Genomic DNA, 14,797 nt, shown 5'->3' with positions numbered 1-14,797 from the left:
ACCAAATACACACAGACGACGCATATCGGCTACTGCACCCTCACTGCAGGAAGGCAGGCTGAGAAACCGAAAGACATCCGAGTCGCACTCGCATGCGGTCTCACATGCAGTGTCCAAACAAAGCGTGGGACATGTAAGTCTGGAGGAAACGGAAATTACTCAACTAGAGAAGTCCATGTCCGCGTTGCGATTTGTCCCGGCAAGTGTTAGTAAAAGCCAGAGAAGAACCGGGAGTAAGTCTAGCTGAATTCATGTAACAATAGTTTGTTCCACCGTTAGACTAATGCAAAAATACATCATGAACCGACTCGGCATCTCAAGTTGCGCAACACAGACATAAATGTAACGAAGCAAGCAAGAGAATACCCCATAGTCTTTTCCTCCTGTTAAAAGACATACAAGTATGTTGACGACGAAGGACTGAAACGGCAAGACAAGCGACCGGTCGACGGAGCGAGAACACCAGTATAGACGCCACGTTTCGGATATTATCTCGTTCTCTGGATCCTCTCAATCCCCTTTAACAGTAATGACAAGCTGCTCGGGAGCTATTGCCAGAAAAGGCTGAGCAGTGACGGCATCTTCATCGTGTATGAGCAGCCTGACTAATTTATACACGCCCCAAACCAGCTGGTAAAAAGGAAGGAGTACCAAAAACAAGGGCCTCGAGCACAAAAATAGAAACATAATAGATGAGAGATTAGTTCATAGACGCGGGTATATAGCAACATCACATATCATCCATGTCGATGAGACTGAAAGCATCAATGTTTCGCAGGCCAGTTTGCAGTTAAATGGTATGGTACCCTAACAAGTTCGGAGAACACATAGAGTGCTTGCAATATTCCTTCTTCGCTGGGGACTGGGTTTCTTCAGCGGGCAGATCATCTGTCAGAGTCTGGAAGGCTGCATGCGGACCGATTGCGAAACAGACGGACGAACGTATTCCTGAAGTCATAGCTGATTTTCTAAGACATCTGCATAAGCATCCAAGCTTGACCCGACCAGATCAACTATCGCCCAACTCGTGTTTCCCTTGAAGGTTCTTGCCCAGACCCGGACGATAGCGACGCTTAGTTGTTTGGCCTTGTAAGGATTGGCCATAAATTCCATATCAGGCGCCCCTGGTGGGTCAACGGCCATGTCAGTCTCGTCCATCATACTCTTGATCCACAAAAGTAGTTTCCTTTCATGGTCTGACAACCTCTGCTCCGAGTGCGTAGCTGGTATTGAGAGTAGCCATCGGCTCAAGAGAAAAGCGCATTCCAAACTGCAAAGGGAATGCTGAATACTCCAGAAGAACGAATGGGTTCTCGCCACAAAGTCGATTCCGAGACGTACAGGGATGGACAGTGCATGGGCAGAATGCAGTAAAGCCATAATGAGACGTGGGCTTCTTGCTATGGGCGGGGACTCGCTTAAGGCCCTAGCAATCTGAACTGGGTCTTGAGTGATCAGACGACGACAAGGGCCCAAGTCAACATGCAACCTGATGTAAGCGAGTCCTAGAAGGGCAGTAGAGGTGAACGCAATCGGCCCTGCTGGATTCTGAGGATCAATGCTGGATTCCGGAGTGCGCTTCCATAATGCCTTCCAGGCGCTCAGAGAGTTGTCTAAAACAGTCAAGTCATCGGGTCTGAGACTTGTACCTTGCATAGTGGGCGCAGATAGACAGAGTTGACGCGCGAAAAATATCTGCTGGATAATAGCGTGTATAAGGATATAATTTCCGAGTGGCGAGATTGGTGCCGAAGAGTTCGAGATGCTCGACTTTAAGAACAGTTTGGCGAATGCCTCCTGGAAGGGAACATCCACCCCTGGCCGGGTGCGACTGAGCCGTCTCCACTGAGTCGCATTGCTCGCTTTCCAGACGTCATGAGAGCATGGCATGTTCAATTTCAACTCCGCGTTCAGAATCAGAGGGGGAATGTTGTACATGATGGAATGTAGATTGAAAAAGCAGTAGACGATGAGCTTTGTGCGCCTGTTGCCCTCTCTCCGTATCCACTCCTCCCAACTATTTGGGTCAGGACTGGTCGCTGGTTCGGAGAGTCCATGCTCTCGAACGAGCCTTGCCAACGTACTTTGTAACGATAAAATTTCCCGGAGGAGTTCCGGGTGTCTCTCCCAAGACGCAAAAACTGTGAGAAGCAAGAACGTGCGAATCACTTCCATGTGAGCATCCGAATCATCTGATACATAAATTGAAGGATCGACAGGATGCGGCATAGACTGCTGCTGTTGCTGGAAAGGGCTACTAGCATGATTTGACATGGCCGACGAACCACGCGAGTTGTGGAATCCCGAACTGGGAGAATAAAAATTCCATGTCGGGCATGGCACTTGCTTGCTGTCCCTTCTTCGGAGGCGCTCCAGCAGTATTGTCTTCGCTGCGTGAAACAGGTCGATTCCTCGATTGTTTTCAAAGCGATAATGCGACCCTGCTGCCGCTAGTGCGAGCGTCAGCTCGGGAGAGCATTTGGCAACAGAAAGTGTTGGGACATGTATAAAAGGAAGATGCTCATTCAATCCGTTGATATAGCCAGCAAAGAAGCGAGACAGAGCGTGTCTTGATGGAGGCACGAAGCCCTTCGGAAGAATATAAGCAAACTCCTCAAGTTTGGAAACGAAGACCTGGCGGTCAGCGTTTGAGATATCCCATGCTGGACGTGGACCGTCGTCGCCGAAACCGAGTCGATCGTCCACTTCGTGGGACTCGGGTTGTAGCGAAGGCAAACGAGATCCAAAATTCGAGAATGATGGAGGATCGTCGGCCGAGCGCGGGTCATTCATGATCTCTGTCCCTAGTCTGGACGTTTCACGAAGGGATGGCTTAGAGTCAATCGAGAGAGTAGTTGGCAACATGGGTTCCTCGACAGTGGAAAACACTCCCGAGTCCCAGTCGGATGAGAGACCAACGCTTTCTAAAAAGACAGTGAAGTCTTGGACCGGATCACCTAAGTCAGTGAGATCAAGTATTGACGGTTCAAGCCCATAGTTTTCGGTGATAGGCCTGTCCGTGACATGAGGGATTGGCTGAGGAGGGCCGACGGTATGTGAAGGCTTTCGCATCGACTCAAGAGCTTCCTGTTGGCCTTCAAGAGCTACATGGCTGGCAGCATGAGACAAGAGATTCAGATCGTAACCCCATGAGGGGTTGAAATGCGTTGTCTCTATTATCGGTGCTGGCTGGACATGGACCTCAGGCGGAGGCGGCGGAATCGGCTGTGGCTGGACTGGTATTGCATCTGCAAGCTCGAGCATTCGCGACTCATGATGGGTCGTCTGTATCATAGAGGACGGCGTCGAAGGCACCTCATGATTATTGTGGTTTCGATGTTCTCGACTGGCCGCAGCCTCGGCGGGATGAACTAAGCGCTCATGTCGTACAAGTAGGTCGCTACAGAGTTTTCCCTCATATTGTTAGCGCCAGTCGAGACCTATGCAAGGTAAGATAACAGCCTACCTCCTTGCAAATGATTTGGAGCATATGTCACATGAGAACGGTTTTTCCTTCGTGTCTACGATAATGGATTAGCATTTTCCGTTATTCCTCAGCGCACCCACAGGGCCAATTCCAGGGTTACTCAACGAGTGCGGAGATGTCGTTGGAGGTGCTCCAAGCGAGCGAAGGACCTGCTGCAATATTCGCAGGACAAAGACTTTCGGTGTGGCGTGGCATTTTTCTTCTTCACTTTGCCTTGAACAGTTCTCTCTTCCTCCATGGCGAATTGCCTTGGAATTGGAGCATGTCCTCACAGATGAGAAACAGACGAGCGGGGAAGAAAAACTGTGGGGTCGAGGCATGAGGGGGGTTTCCTAGCCTGTAAAGAACCTAAGGACAGCCAGTCACGTGCAGCCATGGTCCATCCGCACTGAGGGACTTTTTTTCCCAGAGCAGCATACGGCCGCAATGATAATAATGATGTTGCTCGGATTGTCGCATATGTGGACACTCGGTCTCATTGATGGCATCTATATTTTTTACCGCTCTGATAGAAGAATGCAACTCATGTTCGTTCAACAACTTGTAGAATTCTCCGTCCCTGACATGCAATTGATGGTAGATGCTCCATCCTACTTGCATATCTGCCCTCCGCCGTCCCCACTGGTGCGGAGATAATATGCTTTACAAGGATGCCAGCTGCTCCTGCCGTTTCTATATCTAACCTTGCTTTCTTCATCTTAACTCTCGATGAGACTTTGCTCGATATTCGGGCGTCCAGTGTAAACGGAAGAGGCGGAAAATGGCCCACTGTAGCGAAAACCTAATACCGTGGTATTACATGGAGAATGTGATGGATGGCAGAACGGCCCATTAGTTTGCTACTTTCACCTACTGATATGATGAGGACGTCCACATGGGTTTCTTTCCTCTTTATTTCAAGGACTGAATATAGTACTGCACCATGCGGCAGTCGGCTATACTCAACGGATTCACCGTTTGAAAGGGCCCAGAGAACATTGAGAGGTATCGATCTATATCAAATCGGGGACACAGGACAAAGTATATATTTATAGTGCAGAACACGCAACACCAACGACACCTACAGCACCTTGATATTCTTCATCAGCAAAAATGTGTACGAGGCCTGGGATAATAAATCGGTGAAATGAAGATGTAAGCCGTTCCGTCTCCATCGATAAACCATTACTAGGCCATGAGTTCCGCAACATTGGTTACTTCGGAGGTTAGGAATATACTAGGGCGAAGCACACCAAACCCTCTGCTTCGAAATTAGATAATACTACTCTGTACAATCATCATTACTTCTGGTTTGGAAAGGAGATTACTCAACTTTTCCCCGAAAGAGAACCAATAGATCCAAGTGGGAGCCTACGTACATGAATACAACCACCGATGTACTACACAACAGTTTGAGCAGGTTTCAGGAAATGCGCAGCCATCGAGTCGTGATTTTAATGATTCTCAAACCAGCACCTGGAAGAGTTGAGGTTCTTAGCTTTCAGCTGATATGGAGAGGTTCAAACCAGAAGCGAATCTGAGTCAGGGATGCAGATTGAGGTATAAGGCGACGGCGGAACCCATGGGGAGCTCTTAATGTGCCTGGACATACGGGTCAAGACAGTTCGCCCAAGCTGGACTGACAGCCATTAAAGGGGAGTTTTATTTTGAGGTGGCGGCCGAAATAAAAGGAGAAGATCCCATAGCTTTCTCCTACGATCGATCTTGGAGAACGCGCGCAAAAAACAGTCGATATTAGTTATTACCGCTTGATGCCCACAGGCGAGACTGTATCGACCTGACCATGAGGTTCTGGAACTCTGATTTGCTCCATAGGCAGCTCATATGAAAATGCATGTGGGCCCAACAAAGTAAACTTCATCATGTTGAAATACGGAATCCGAAGATATCAATGAACACAGTATTCAGTCTGTCTCAGTCTGGAAAAAGTTCGAATATAGAGGAGCATACGGAGTAGTCCGTGGTTTATCAGGATGCCAGTCTTTGCAGGGGATATCTGGACCAAGGGACATGACAGGCAATTCCGTGTAGATGGCTCCGATGAACTTAAGATCGATGCTAACCTACCAAATGGAAGCGATGGGCACTTGATGAACATGACGATCCCATGTCAAAATTAGTGTTGAGGTTTGAACCCACCAACACTGATTCCACAAGCTAAGAATAGCTCACTGAAATTGTATCAATGAAGGCAATGATGGTGACAAGTATTGGGAAGGGGATGGATTTAATGGAACGGAGGGGCTCTATTGTTTCAGACTGTCTGGCCCCTGACAAATCTCAGCAGCGCGGCGTGTTTGAGAAAATGATAAGAGCACCTACTTGCGTGTCGGAGGTATTGTCCCCGACCGATCAGGCCTCCACAGAGATACAGTTGTTGTCAGTGTCGCAGGAGGGGTGATCACTCAGCATCATATTATTATTACTTCTTTGCATGCTTATCGTTCATTTAGTTATCCCTTGCTGAGGAGCTAAAGAAGATTACCGTCTGAGTGTTTGATGTCCTTGTACTCTTACTCCTACCGCCGGCGTCCTCTCTCCCCGCGTCTTTCAGCTTCTGAGACTGCTATAGCGAAGCAGTTCAAGCCTGATCGTGAATTGCCCTAGCCTTTGCTTATCCAAAGCCTCAAGGTTAGAGCAAAAGAATCAGGTATTCACGGAGGAGTTGTCTACCCACAGTCATTACTTACACTGTAAGCAGGCTAGTGATACTTTCACTCCTTGTTATCCCTCTGGATCTTAACTTTCTTCTTTGCTGCCTACTCTTTGCTCCTCCTGCCAAGTGGACTTTGTTTCTACTGGATGGAACAAAAGATGATCCTAGAGACAGATTGACTGATCAGCGTTGTAAATATAGAGAACTCGGGACGTCTCGCCGGTTGAAGTCAAAACATCTGTCAAAGTCGCACAGTCACTCCGCCATATAGATCTCAGGAAAACGCCGGTATTATGTTATGTCATTGAATCCCGGTGTATCCATATGGCATAAGATCGCGCCAAAGCCCGACAGTTATTATTCAATCCCTATAAATCAGCGTCCGCACGATCTACGAGCTATGTTGGCGACGAAGATTCAATTGTCGGCGCCTTTGGGCATGACAAGCTCCCAGGCTACGGCACCCACATATCATGTCGGACCATCGCACAAGTCGTCAACGGGGGCGTCTTCGCAGGACGGGATGCTGTTTACAAGCCCGACAGAGTCGGAGTTCTCCTTGAAGGATGGTCATGATGCCGTTCGGTGGGTTTTCAGCGCCACCTGATCTGTCTTGGAGGGTCTCCGCGGACGGCTGATTGCAACTTTTCCAGGTCGTGGGATGAGAAACAAGTGATCAACTGGTTGCACAGCATAAATTGCGGCCAGTATGAGTCTTTATTCAGAGGTACGCATTGAGTAGCGGCGTGGTACCAGAATCTAAGATGACGCAGTCACTGACGGTATGCAGCAAACAATTTCAACGGAGACAATCTTATTGAATGTGACCAGAAAATTCTTCAGGAAATGGGTATCAAGAAGGTCGGCGATCGAGTGCGGATTTTTGTAGCCATCAAGAAGCTCAGAAACAGGAGTGTCAACAATCTAAGACAAACGAACATGGTAAGTGAAGTTCTGTCACAGTTGGAACCTCAGCTTACCCACATGAAGAATCAACTCGCTGCACTTGAGGCCCCTACGTACGCTCCAACTTCAGACTCCTCTCGGCTTACCAACCTCCGCCAACGAAGTTCGAGCAATCGCCGTATGTCTCGCTTAGTCGACAATGGTTACTCCACGGGAAAATCATCGTCACGCCCAGGGTCCCCATTGAGAAATCAGCGGTATGCTGCGAACAGCCCGATGGAAAGTGGTCGGAAAGAGGGTTATTTTGCTCATCCTTCCTCCGGCGGCTCGAATTCTGGCCGAAACCCAGGAACACCTAGCGACGGTGGCCATGGTCACAAAGGTGGCTTACATCTGAGGCAGAACCCCAGCATTGATGGTCTGACAATGGGTGCTTTGCCCGCAAATTCGCCTGTTATCAGGGTCATATATACCGGCGGACAGACCAAGGTACTGGATATCAAGCATTGCAAGACCGCTGATGAGATTATACTGTGTGTCCTCAAGAAGCTGCAGCTACCCGAGCACCAGTACCGCAACTATTGCTTCTACGTGCTCGACGGCTTGGAACCAGATCCTTCGAACTGTAGGCGACTTGCGGATCACGAACTCATGGAGATTTGCGAAGGATCAAGTAGGTCCGAGCGCGGACGTCTCATTCTGCGGAAAATTCACGCTGGTGAACCAGATACTGATGAGCTCCGTCGTGCTTCCCAGCTTGCGTTGGATGAAAGCCAAATGACACACATGAATGCTCTGAGCAGTTCAAATGTGCGCAACCAGATTAAAATACAGCAACTCACAGGTGAACCCTGGCATCACATCAAACAACCTTTGTCGCCTGTATCTGCCCGGCATCCTCAGGGTCATAATGAGCATGACCAGTCTCTCCAAATGAGCACTGAACGTCCCTCTGTGGCCAAGTTGCGATCTTTCTTCGGGGCTCGCCCACCTAGCGAAATGATTATTCATGAGCTTACATCATATTTCCCCGGTCATCAGCGTGAGGATATTGAAAAGACCATGCGCATGTCGATTCGGAGATCGCAACGCCTCAGCCGAGCAGCAAGTCGCCTGAGCGTCCTCAGCAATACAAGCTATGCATCGAGCTTGAGGGATGCGCCCCCGATTCCGAGCATCGCTGACACCTGGCTCAATCCTGGGGCACACCCTACTCGAGCCTCGAGGCCGCTCTCGGTTTCCAGATTCAATCTCCCGCAAACATCATATAGGGATTCCATTGCCTCAAGCTCTCTTCAGCCTCTTCAAGAGGAGTCTCCCATTGAGCCGAATCGCAAATCATATGTTTCCTTCGATAGTGGATCAGATGATCCGAGTAACTCTCGCCAAAGCCTTCTTGATGAGAACGCGAGCGTTGCAGCGACAGACGGCGGATCTTTCAATGAGAGGCTGAGTGTCTTGGTGGCAGAAGATGGGGAAGAGGAGGACGATGGCCTTAATGAGTTCCTTTCAGGCAATAATTTTGCTCCCAAGAACTGGATGAAGGGATCTTTGATTGGCGAGGGATCGTTTGGTAGTGTCTTCCTTGCTCTTCATGCGATCACTGGAGAGCTCATGGCTGTCAAACAAGTGGAAATACCTTCGGCGACGAAGGGTACTGAGTTTGACAAGCGCAAGAACAGCATGGTGACAGCACTCAAACATGAGATTGAGCTGTTGCAAGGGCTTCACCATCCAAATATCGTCCAGTATTTGGGCACCTCTGCGGACGATCAATACCTGAATATTTTCCTGGAGTACGTCCCGGGCGGTTCAATCGCCACGATGCTCAAACAGTACAACACCTTCCAAGAGCCGCTGATCAAGAATTTCGTACGTCAAATTTTGGAAGGTCTTTCCTACCTCCATAGTCGAGACATCATCCACCGTGATATCAAGGGTGCCAACATTCTGGTGGATAACAAGGGCGGTATCAAAATTTCCGATTTTGGCATTTCCAAACGTGTTGAAGCCTCCACTGTTCTCGGTGCCCGAGCCAGCGGCAGCGGAGGTGGCCATCTTCATCGACCTTCTCTGCAGGGAAGCGTGTACTGGATGGCACCGGAAGTCGTGCGACAGACAGCCCACACGAAAAAGGCGGACATCTGGAGTTTGGGCTGCCTTGTCGTGGAGATGTTTATTGGGGCCCATCCTTTCCCTGACTGCAGTCAGTTGCAAGCTATTTTCGCCATTGGTAGCAACAGTGCGAGACCCCCGGCTCCCGAGCACGCGAGCAAAGAAGCCATGGCCTTCTTGGACATGACCTTTCAAGTCGATTATGAGAAAAGACCCTCCGCGGACGAGCTACTGCAGAGCCCGTTCTTGTCTGCACCGCTGGCGTGAGATGCACCTGAATTTCAGTAATGATCTACTAGCCCATTGCCGCTCCTTGGATAATAGCGCGCTGCTCATGCTGTCTACCACAAATATTAGGTGTTTCCCCGAAGTCAATTTCCTTTTCATTCGGAAGGCACATCGAACTCTGCATCTTCCCTTTTATGAACTTGAATACCCCAGAGCCTTCCCGTCTTATTGTTCGCTTTCTTCTTACCACTTCCTAAATGCAAGGCTATCACCTCAAAGGCGTTTTAATATCCGGTAGGATTCTGATACTTTATTGATTGCATTTGTTGCTTTTCGTGTGCCATACATAAGCGGGCATCGCGGTTGTTGAATAGGATCAAAATATGACATCTAATATTCATGCTTTCATGTTGCCCAGAAGAAGCTTGGACCATCTGTTGCGCCTAATCAAGGCACTTACGTTTTGACGAGAAGGAGCAGTCTCTGCCACATGGCGCAGCCGTGAGAAGAATAAATGCACAGAAGTATACTTTTTCAGCTCGCCAGGAAAACGTAGAAATGTCACATGATTTCTATAATACAACTTGATTGCCAGTCAACATAAAATACATAGATGAGCTAGCATATCGCTCAGAAGCACCTGGTTCTTCAAGTCTGGCATGTTTGTCCAGGCAACAAAACACATAAACAGGTGGTAAAACTTGCCGTCTAGTCAACAAGCTTTCCATAGAAGGGAATACCCATGGCGCTGAGGAGAAGACGGGCGTCCTTGTCGGTTCTGGCAGTTGTATGGATCGTGATGTGAGCACCGGGGATCATCTTTGGTGGGTACCTATTCGGAAAAAGGCGTTAGCCTGAGAGTTACTGCAAAATCGGTCGAAAGACCACATTTCCACTTACATGTCGTAGTTGACCTCGATTTCAGGGAAGAGAGCCACGTTCTCGGGCTCAAGGCCGAACGTGATGTTTCCGCTGCTATCACCGCTGGTGCCCTTGACACCTTCCCAGTCCTTGATTCTAGGCAGAACAACATCGACTAACTTTCCGAAGAAGTGGAGCATATCCTCACCGCGCAGTTCTGCCTTCACCGCGACGGTGTCTCTGCCAGGCGCAATACCCCACGTGGCAACGCTGGACTTTGATTTAAATGTCTGAACGCGGACATTGGAAATAGCCTGAACGGCCATACCGGCGACATGGAGCCAGGACGAGTTCTCCGTAGCAGCCTGCTTGACGTAGCTGTGGATGGTGATGCGCTCGAGCTGGGGGATGTTGTTGAAAGTGATGGGTTTACGGAGCAGTCGTAGGACGTCGCCGCCACGAGGCCCACGTAGCGGTCGGTTTTTGTGGTAAGGAGAGCTGTCGTCCCAGTCACGGAGACGAGAACCTTTTGGTGGGGGCTTGAACCCGGGGGGGGTGTGGACGTAGCAGAGGGTGAGAATGTCTGGAGCGATGGTCGACTCCCATGTCTGTGTTACTCTGGGAAGTGAAAAGGGGCCAGGAACAAAGAGTCGAGAAGAGGGATCTGATGGTGGAGGAGGTCTGTGAGGGTGTAGAGGGCCACGGTCGTATTTAGGTGAACGGAACTGATAACTACAATCTGGCTTTAGTATGAATGGCCTCTTGAAGCGAACGCAGTTTGAACTGGCAATGGAAAAGGGCGGTAATGCTTACCGACTCCGAGGCAACTGTGTTTTGCGCGCCCTTGACCTCGCTACTGGATCAAACGACTTCACAATGTCTTCCGGTACGCTGGCACTTAGAGAGCTTGATGACTCGAGGTCACTAATTGGGGACTTCGACGACGCCTGATCCGAGGCATTGCGCCGCCAACAAACGCTCTGAAGACGAGAGGATGGTGCAAAGGCCCTTGGCAGGGACCTTGCCAGGAACCTGGACGACTCGCTGGCAGCCATTGGGGTTTGAAGACGGGGTTGTTGATTCAGTCGATCAATATCGGATTTCCAAAAATTACTGCCGGGCCGGAGTCTCAGATGGTCACGTGCAGGGGCAGGGAAACATGTGCCTGGACGATCTGGCATCCATGCAAGGCAGCAAAGTTCACTCCGCATAACAAGAGGCTCCGCATGTGATCAGCTTCATCACCCCGCCAAAAAGATAGCAAGCTAGATATACATTTCTAGAGGTATCCACTACTTCCGTTCCGGAATCCTTCTCATGGCTTGTTCCTTGTTGCATATTTAGCATCTTACGATTTATCATATGTCATTTCTAGATCATCTCGATTTTATCTTCTGTGTGACCCATGAACAATCAACATTACTACTTCTAGTGCCGCAGAAGTCTTGTCAGAAGAGCTAAACACCTGATATGCTCACTGACTCAACTAAAGAAATCATTCTTGCACTTGACAAAAATATTGGAGCCTGAGCTCACGTCTGTTGTCACTATACATACCCCGGTCCTTCCTCATGTCGCATCCTACTCAGTACCTTGGACAACGCACCTGTCTCCTTATCACTTGAAGACGCTTATTGCCTCCCTTCGAATTCGCTTAGTGGCATTCGCCCTAAGCCTTAAGATATGAGTGGCATTCATCGATTCCTTACCCGTCGCGAGCGAAATAACAGGAATGCAAAGCAGAACAAGGATGAGGTACGGTATGAGGGAGCAGCTTTCACCAGGATCTATGGATGTTAATGTGCTTATCTTTCAAGGCCTCGACGATACTATCCCGTCCTCTTTTCAGCGGATTTTTCGCATCCGATCGCAGGCCAGAGCCAGACCAAGAAGAGCAGAAAAAGGTAAGGAGGAAGTTGCCCTGGCTATGCCCTGTGTGAGGTATTCACAACTTCCATAGCTGAAGATACTGGGGCGCCGCATCGCACAACTTGGCTATACTGGCTTGAAGGAAGAGCACTTTGAGTATGCGCTCCAGTCCGCTCACGGAGACATAGAGAAAGCGTTTGATCTGCTCCTCATCTTGGAGGATTCGATTGAGGGTATAATCAGAGCGTACACTCCGAGTACAAAGCTTCTTGGAGCAGTCAACCGACAGGGTGTTACCTGCTACCTGGACGCATTGCTGTTCGCGATGTTTGCTCGTCTAGATTGCTTCGAAGCGATCCTATACAAGTCGTTTAACGACGAACCTCGTCGCAAGCTCTCAATATTGCTAAGACTCTGGGTCAACATGCTGCGCTCAGGAAAGCTCATAACAACAGACATTGTACGTTTCCACCTCAGTTGCCTTTTGTTAAATTGGAAATACTGATATTATTGGGCAAAAGACCAAGCATTTGCAGGATGCGCTCGCTGAATGTGGCTGGGAAGATGCAGCTCAGCTTCGCCAGCAAGATACTTCAGAAGCCTTCACGTTCATCACAGAAAAGTTAGAGCTGCCTCTACTCACGCTAAAGATGGATATCTATCACACTGGAAAGGAGGATGTGAGCAGCGACCACAAATTTGTCAATGAGAGATTGCTGGAGGTCGCGATTCCTGAGCCTGTCGATGGGAAGACGGTGACACTGGAGGATTGTCTGGAATCGTATTTCAACAATAGGATTGAGGTCAAGCGCCACCTTGAGCGACGCAATACTGTCGGCTCGACCAGATCCTTCGATTCCACGTCCAAAGGCTTTACATCACATATCGAGACTGTTGAGGTCACCCCGTCTCCTGCGACTTCTCCAACTCAGTTGACTCCACTGCGACCCGACGACTCAGCGCCATCAACGCCCATAATAACACAGTCAGAAGTAAGTGGCTCAAGCACGCCTCGAGGCGCCCACATGCGGCGGACCAGCATCGTTCAAGAACGATTCGTACCTGACTCAGAAGACGGAGCAAACGCTGACGGTGGCTCTACCACGAAGAGTCACTCCGGAAGAGGATCTTACAGGAAGGAAGTTATGATGCCCGCGTGGCAATTCTTCAGTCTGATACGTAGGTGCATTCGATCCCCAGCGTGAGAGAAAAGAAGGGATTCTGATTCGAACTCCCATAGCTTGGTACACAGATAACACCCCAACGAGCGATGCCCAGGTCGCGGCGCATTTTTCGTCGAAGAGACCAATACTAGGCATGTGCTTAAAACGTTATTCCATGCTTCCGAATGGGAAAGCTGTCAGACTGAGCACATACGTCGATATACCCACGGAAATTGGGCTTCCCCACTTCATTCAAGACGACAATATGGACGCAGACGGTCCCATTTATGGAAACTTCAAGCTGTCTTTGCAAGCGTTGGTTTGCCATCGAGGTAACTCGGTTGACTCAGGGCATTACATTGCTATTGTCAGAGGCACTAGTGCTGGCGCACTTCCTGCCAGCTCTCACGGATCGGAGCCGGCCTCAGACGCTCCTAGATACTGGATGCGCTTCGATGACCTGGCAGAGGAACGCGTTACCCTCGTCGACATTGAGCAAGCGCTGAAACTCGAGTCTCCATATCTCCTGTTCTATCAGATACTGCCCATAAATGAGGATGCCGCAGAAGCAAATCTGGCCAGCAAAGTTCCTTCCTCCGATACATCGGAAGATATCGGTGAACTAGATGCCGCGGGGATTGTGCGGAAGCTCCAGACATTGTCGACAGATAATACTGATTTTGAACTTCCATCAGGATATGTTTCTGGCCGGCCAAGTGTCGAAATTACCACGCCAGAGGACCCTGCAATTGGACTGACGGATGTGAATGGAAGGCAACAAAGCGCAGCCTTTTCGAATCACGGCGATTCAACCAATAATCTCCAAGTGCATCCTGTCTCTTCAAAGTCGCCACGGATCCTGCCAAAGGACTTAGAAGACAAAAATGCCTTTTCGTACTCCAGACGCGAGTCCCGATCAACCAGAAGTAAACCTACCAGTCGTGCCGGGAGTCAAACTAGCGAAAACAGAATTAGTGCAACATTCTCTCGCTTCACGTCACGCCGCAGCAAAGAAAAGTTCACCAGTGACGGCTCTGCGGAAGATGACGTCGACGATTTTGCTGTGGACAATGACCTGGCCGGTCAAACTGGAGAGATGTCTGCGGGAATCAGTAGGGAAAGCAAAGAAAAGAGTCCCAGACGTTCCAAGGATCGCGAGCGTTCTAAAGGCAAAGCGAAGGATCGGTCGCGAGAAAGATTTGGAAGAAAGCTGGAACGGGAGTGCATAGTTATGTGACGCTTTTTCATTCATCGCATCTACTCTTTGCTACTAGTTTTGCTTGGAAGCCTAGAGGGAAAGGCACTTGATACCCAGCTATGATTTACGATGCCTGTCTTAGCGAGAGCGCATTCGCTGTTTCGTTTTATCTTCCTGTATGTCCATAGAGTACATGTCACACTAATTGAGATAGATGAAGAGGAGATCCACTAAGAGATATTCGAAACAAAAGCCTCCCGTAAGATAAATGACTATAGTCCATGGACTTTTCTTGTACAGAACCCTAAAGCATA

At 49.3% G+C, this 14,797-nt stretch overlaps 4 protein-coding genes across 4 annotated transcripts; 2 read left to right on the top strand and 2 right to left on the bottom strand.

Annotated features, from left to right (window-relative positions):
* Positions 1-954: 954 nt before the first annotated feature.
* On the bottom strand, positions 955-3,725 carry NFIA_036720 (FTFMHR domain-containing protein; the record flags this gene model as incomplete). Its single annotated transcript, XM_001265996.1, has 3 exons — positions 955-3,400; positions 3,467-3,521; positions 3,593-3,725. The coding sequence occupies 3 exons, from the start codon at positions 3,723-3,725 to the stop codon at positions 955-957; spliced, it is 2,634 nt and encodes an 877-aa protein (XP_001265997.1).
* Positions 3,726-6,543: 2,818 nt separating this feature from the next.
* Positions 6,544-9,690, top strand: NFIA_036710 (STE11 family mitogen-activated protein kinase kinase kinase; the record flags this gene model as incomplete). The annotated part of the gene is made up of 4 exons (XM_001265995.1): positions 6,544-6,728; positions 6,797-6,870; positions 6,934-9,427; positions 9,522-9,690. 4 exons carry the CDS (start codon positions 6,544-6,546, stop codon positions 9,688-9,690), a joined length of 2,922 nt encoding a protein of 973 aa, XP_001265996.1.
* A 410-nt stretch (positions 9,691-10,100) lies between these two features.
* On the bottom strand, positions 10,101-11,308 carry NFIA_036700 (mitochondrial 54S ribosomal protein uL5m; the record flags this gene model as incomplete). Its single annotated transcript, XM_001265994.1, has 3 exons — positions 10,101-10,224; positions 10,293-10,985; positions 11,067-11,308. 3 exons carry the CDS (start codon positions 11,306-11,308, stop codon positions 10,101-10,103), a joined length of 1,059 nt encoding a protein of 352 aa, XP_001265995.1.
* A 628-nt stretch (positions 11,309-11,936) lies between these two features.
* Positions 11,937-14,522, top strand: NFIA_036690 (ubiquitin C-terminal hydrolase family protein; the record flags this gene model as incomplete). Its single annotated transcript, XM_001265993.1, has 5 exons — positions 11,937-12,008; positions 12,071-12,157; positions 12,214-12,582; positions 12,644-13,301; positions 13,363-14,522. 5 exons carry the CDS (start codon positions 11,937-11,939, stop codon positions 14,520-14,522), a joined length of 2,346 nt encoding a protein of 781 aa, XP_001265994.1.
* Positions 14,523-14,797: the final 275 nt, after the last annotated feature.

This window comes from Aspergillus fischeri, genomic scaffold (assembly GCF_000149645.3).
Source record: "Aspergillus fischeri NRRL 181 1099437636247 genomic scaffold, whole genome shotgun sequence".
NCBI lineage: Eukaryota > Fungi > Ascomycota > Eurotiomycetes > Eurotiales > Aspergillaceae > Aspergillus > Aspergillus fischeri.
Note: the sequence above shows the minus strand (reverse complement) of the source record. Positions and strands in the feature narration are given on the sequence as shown.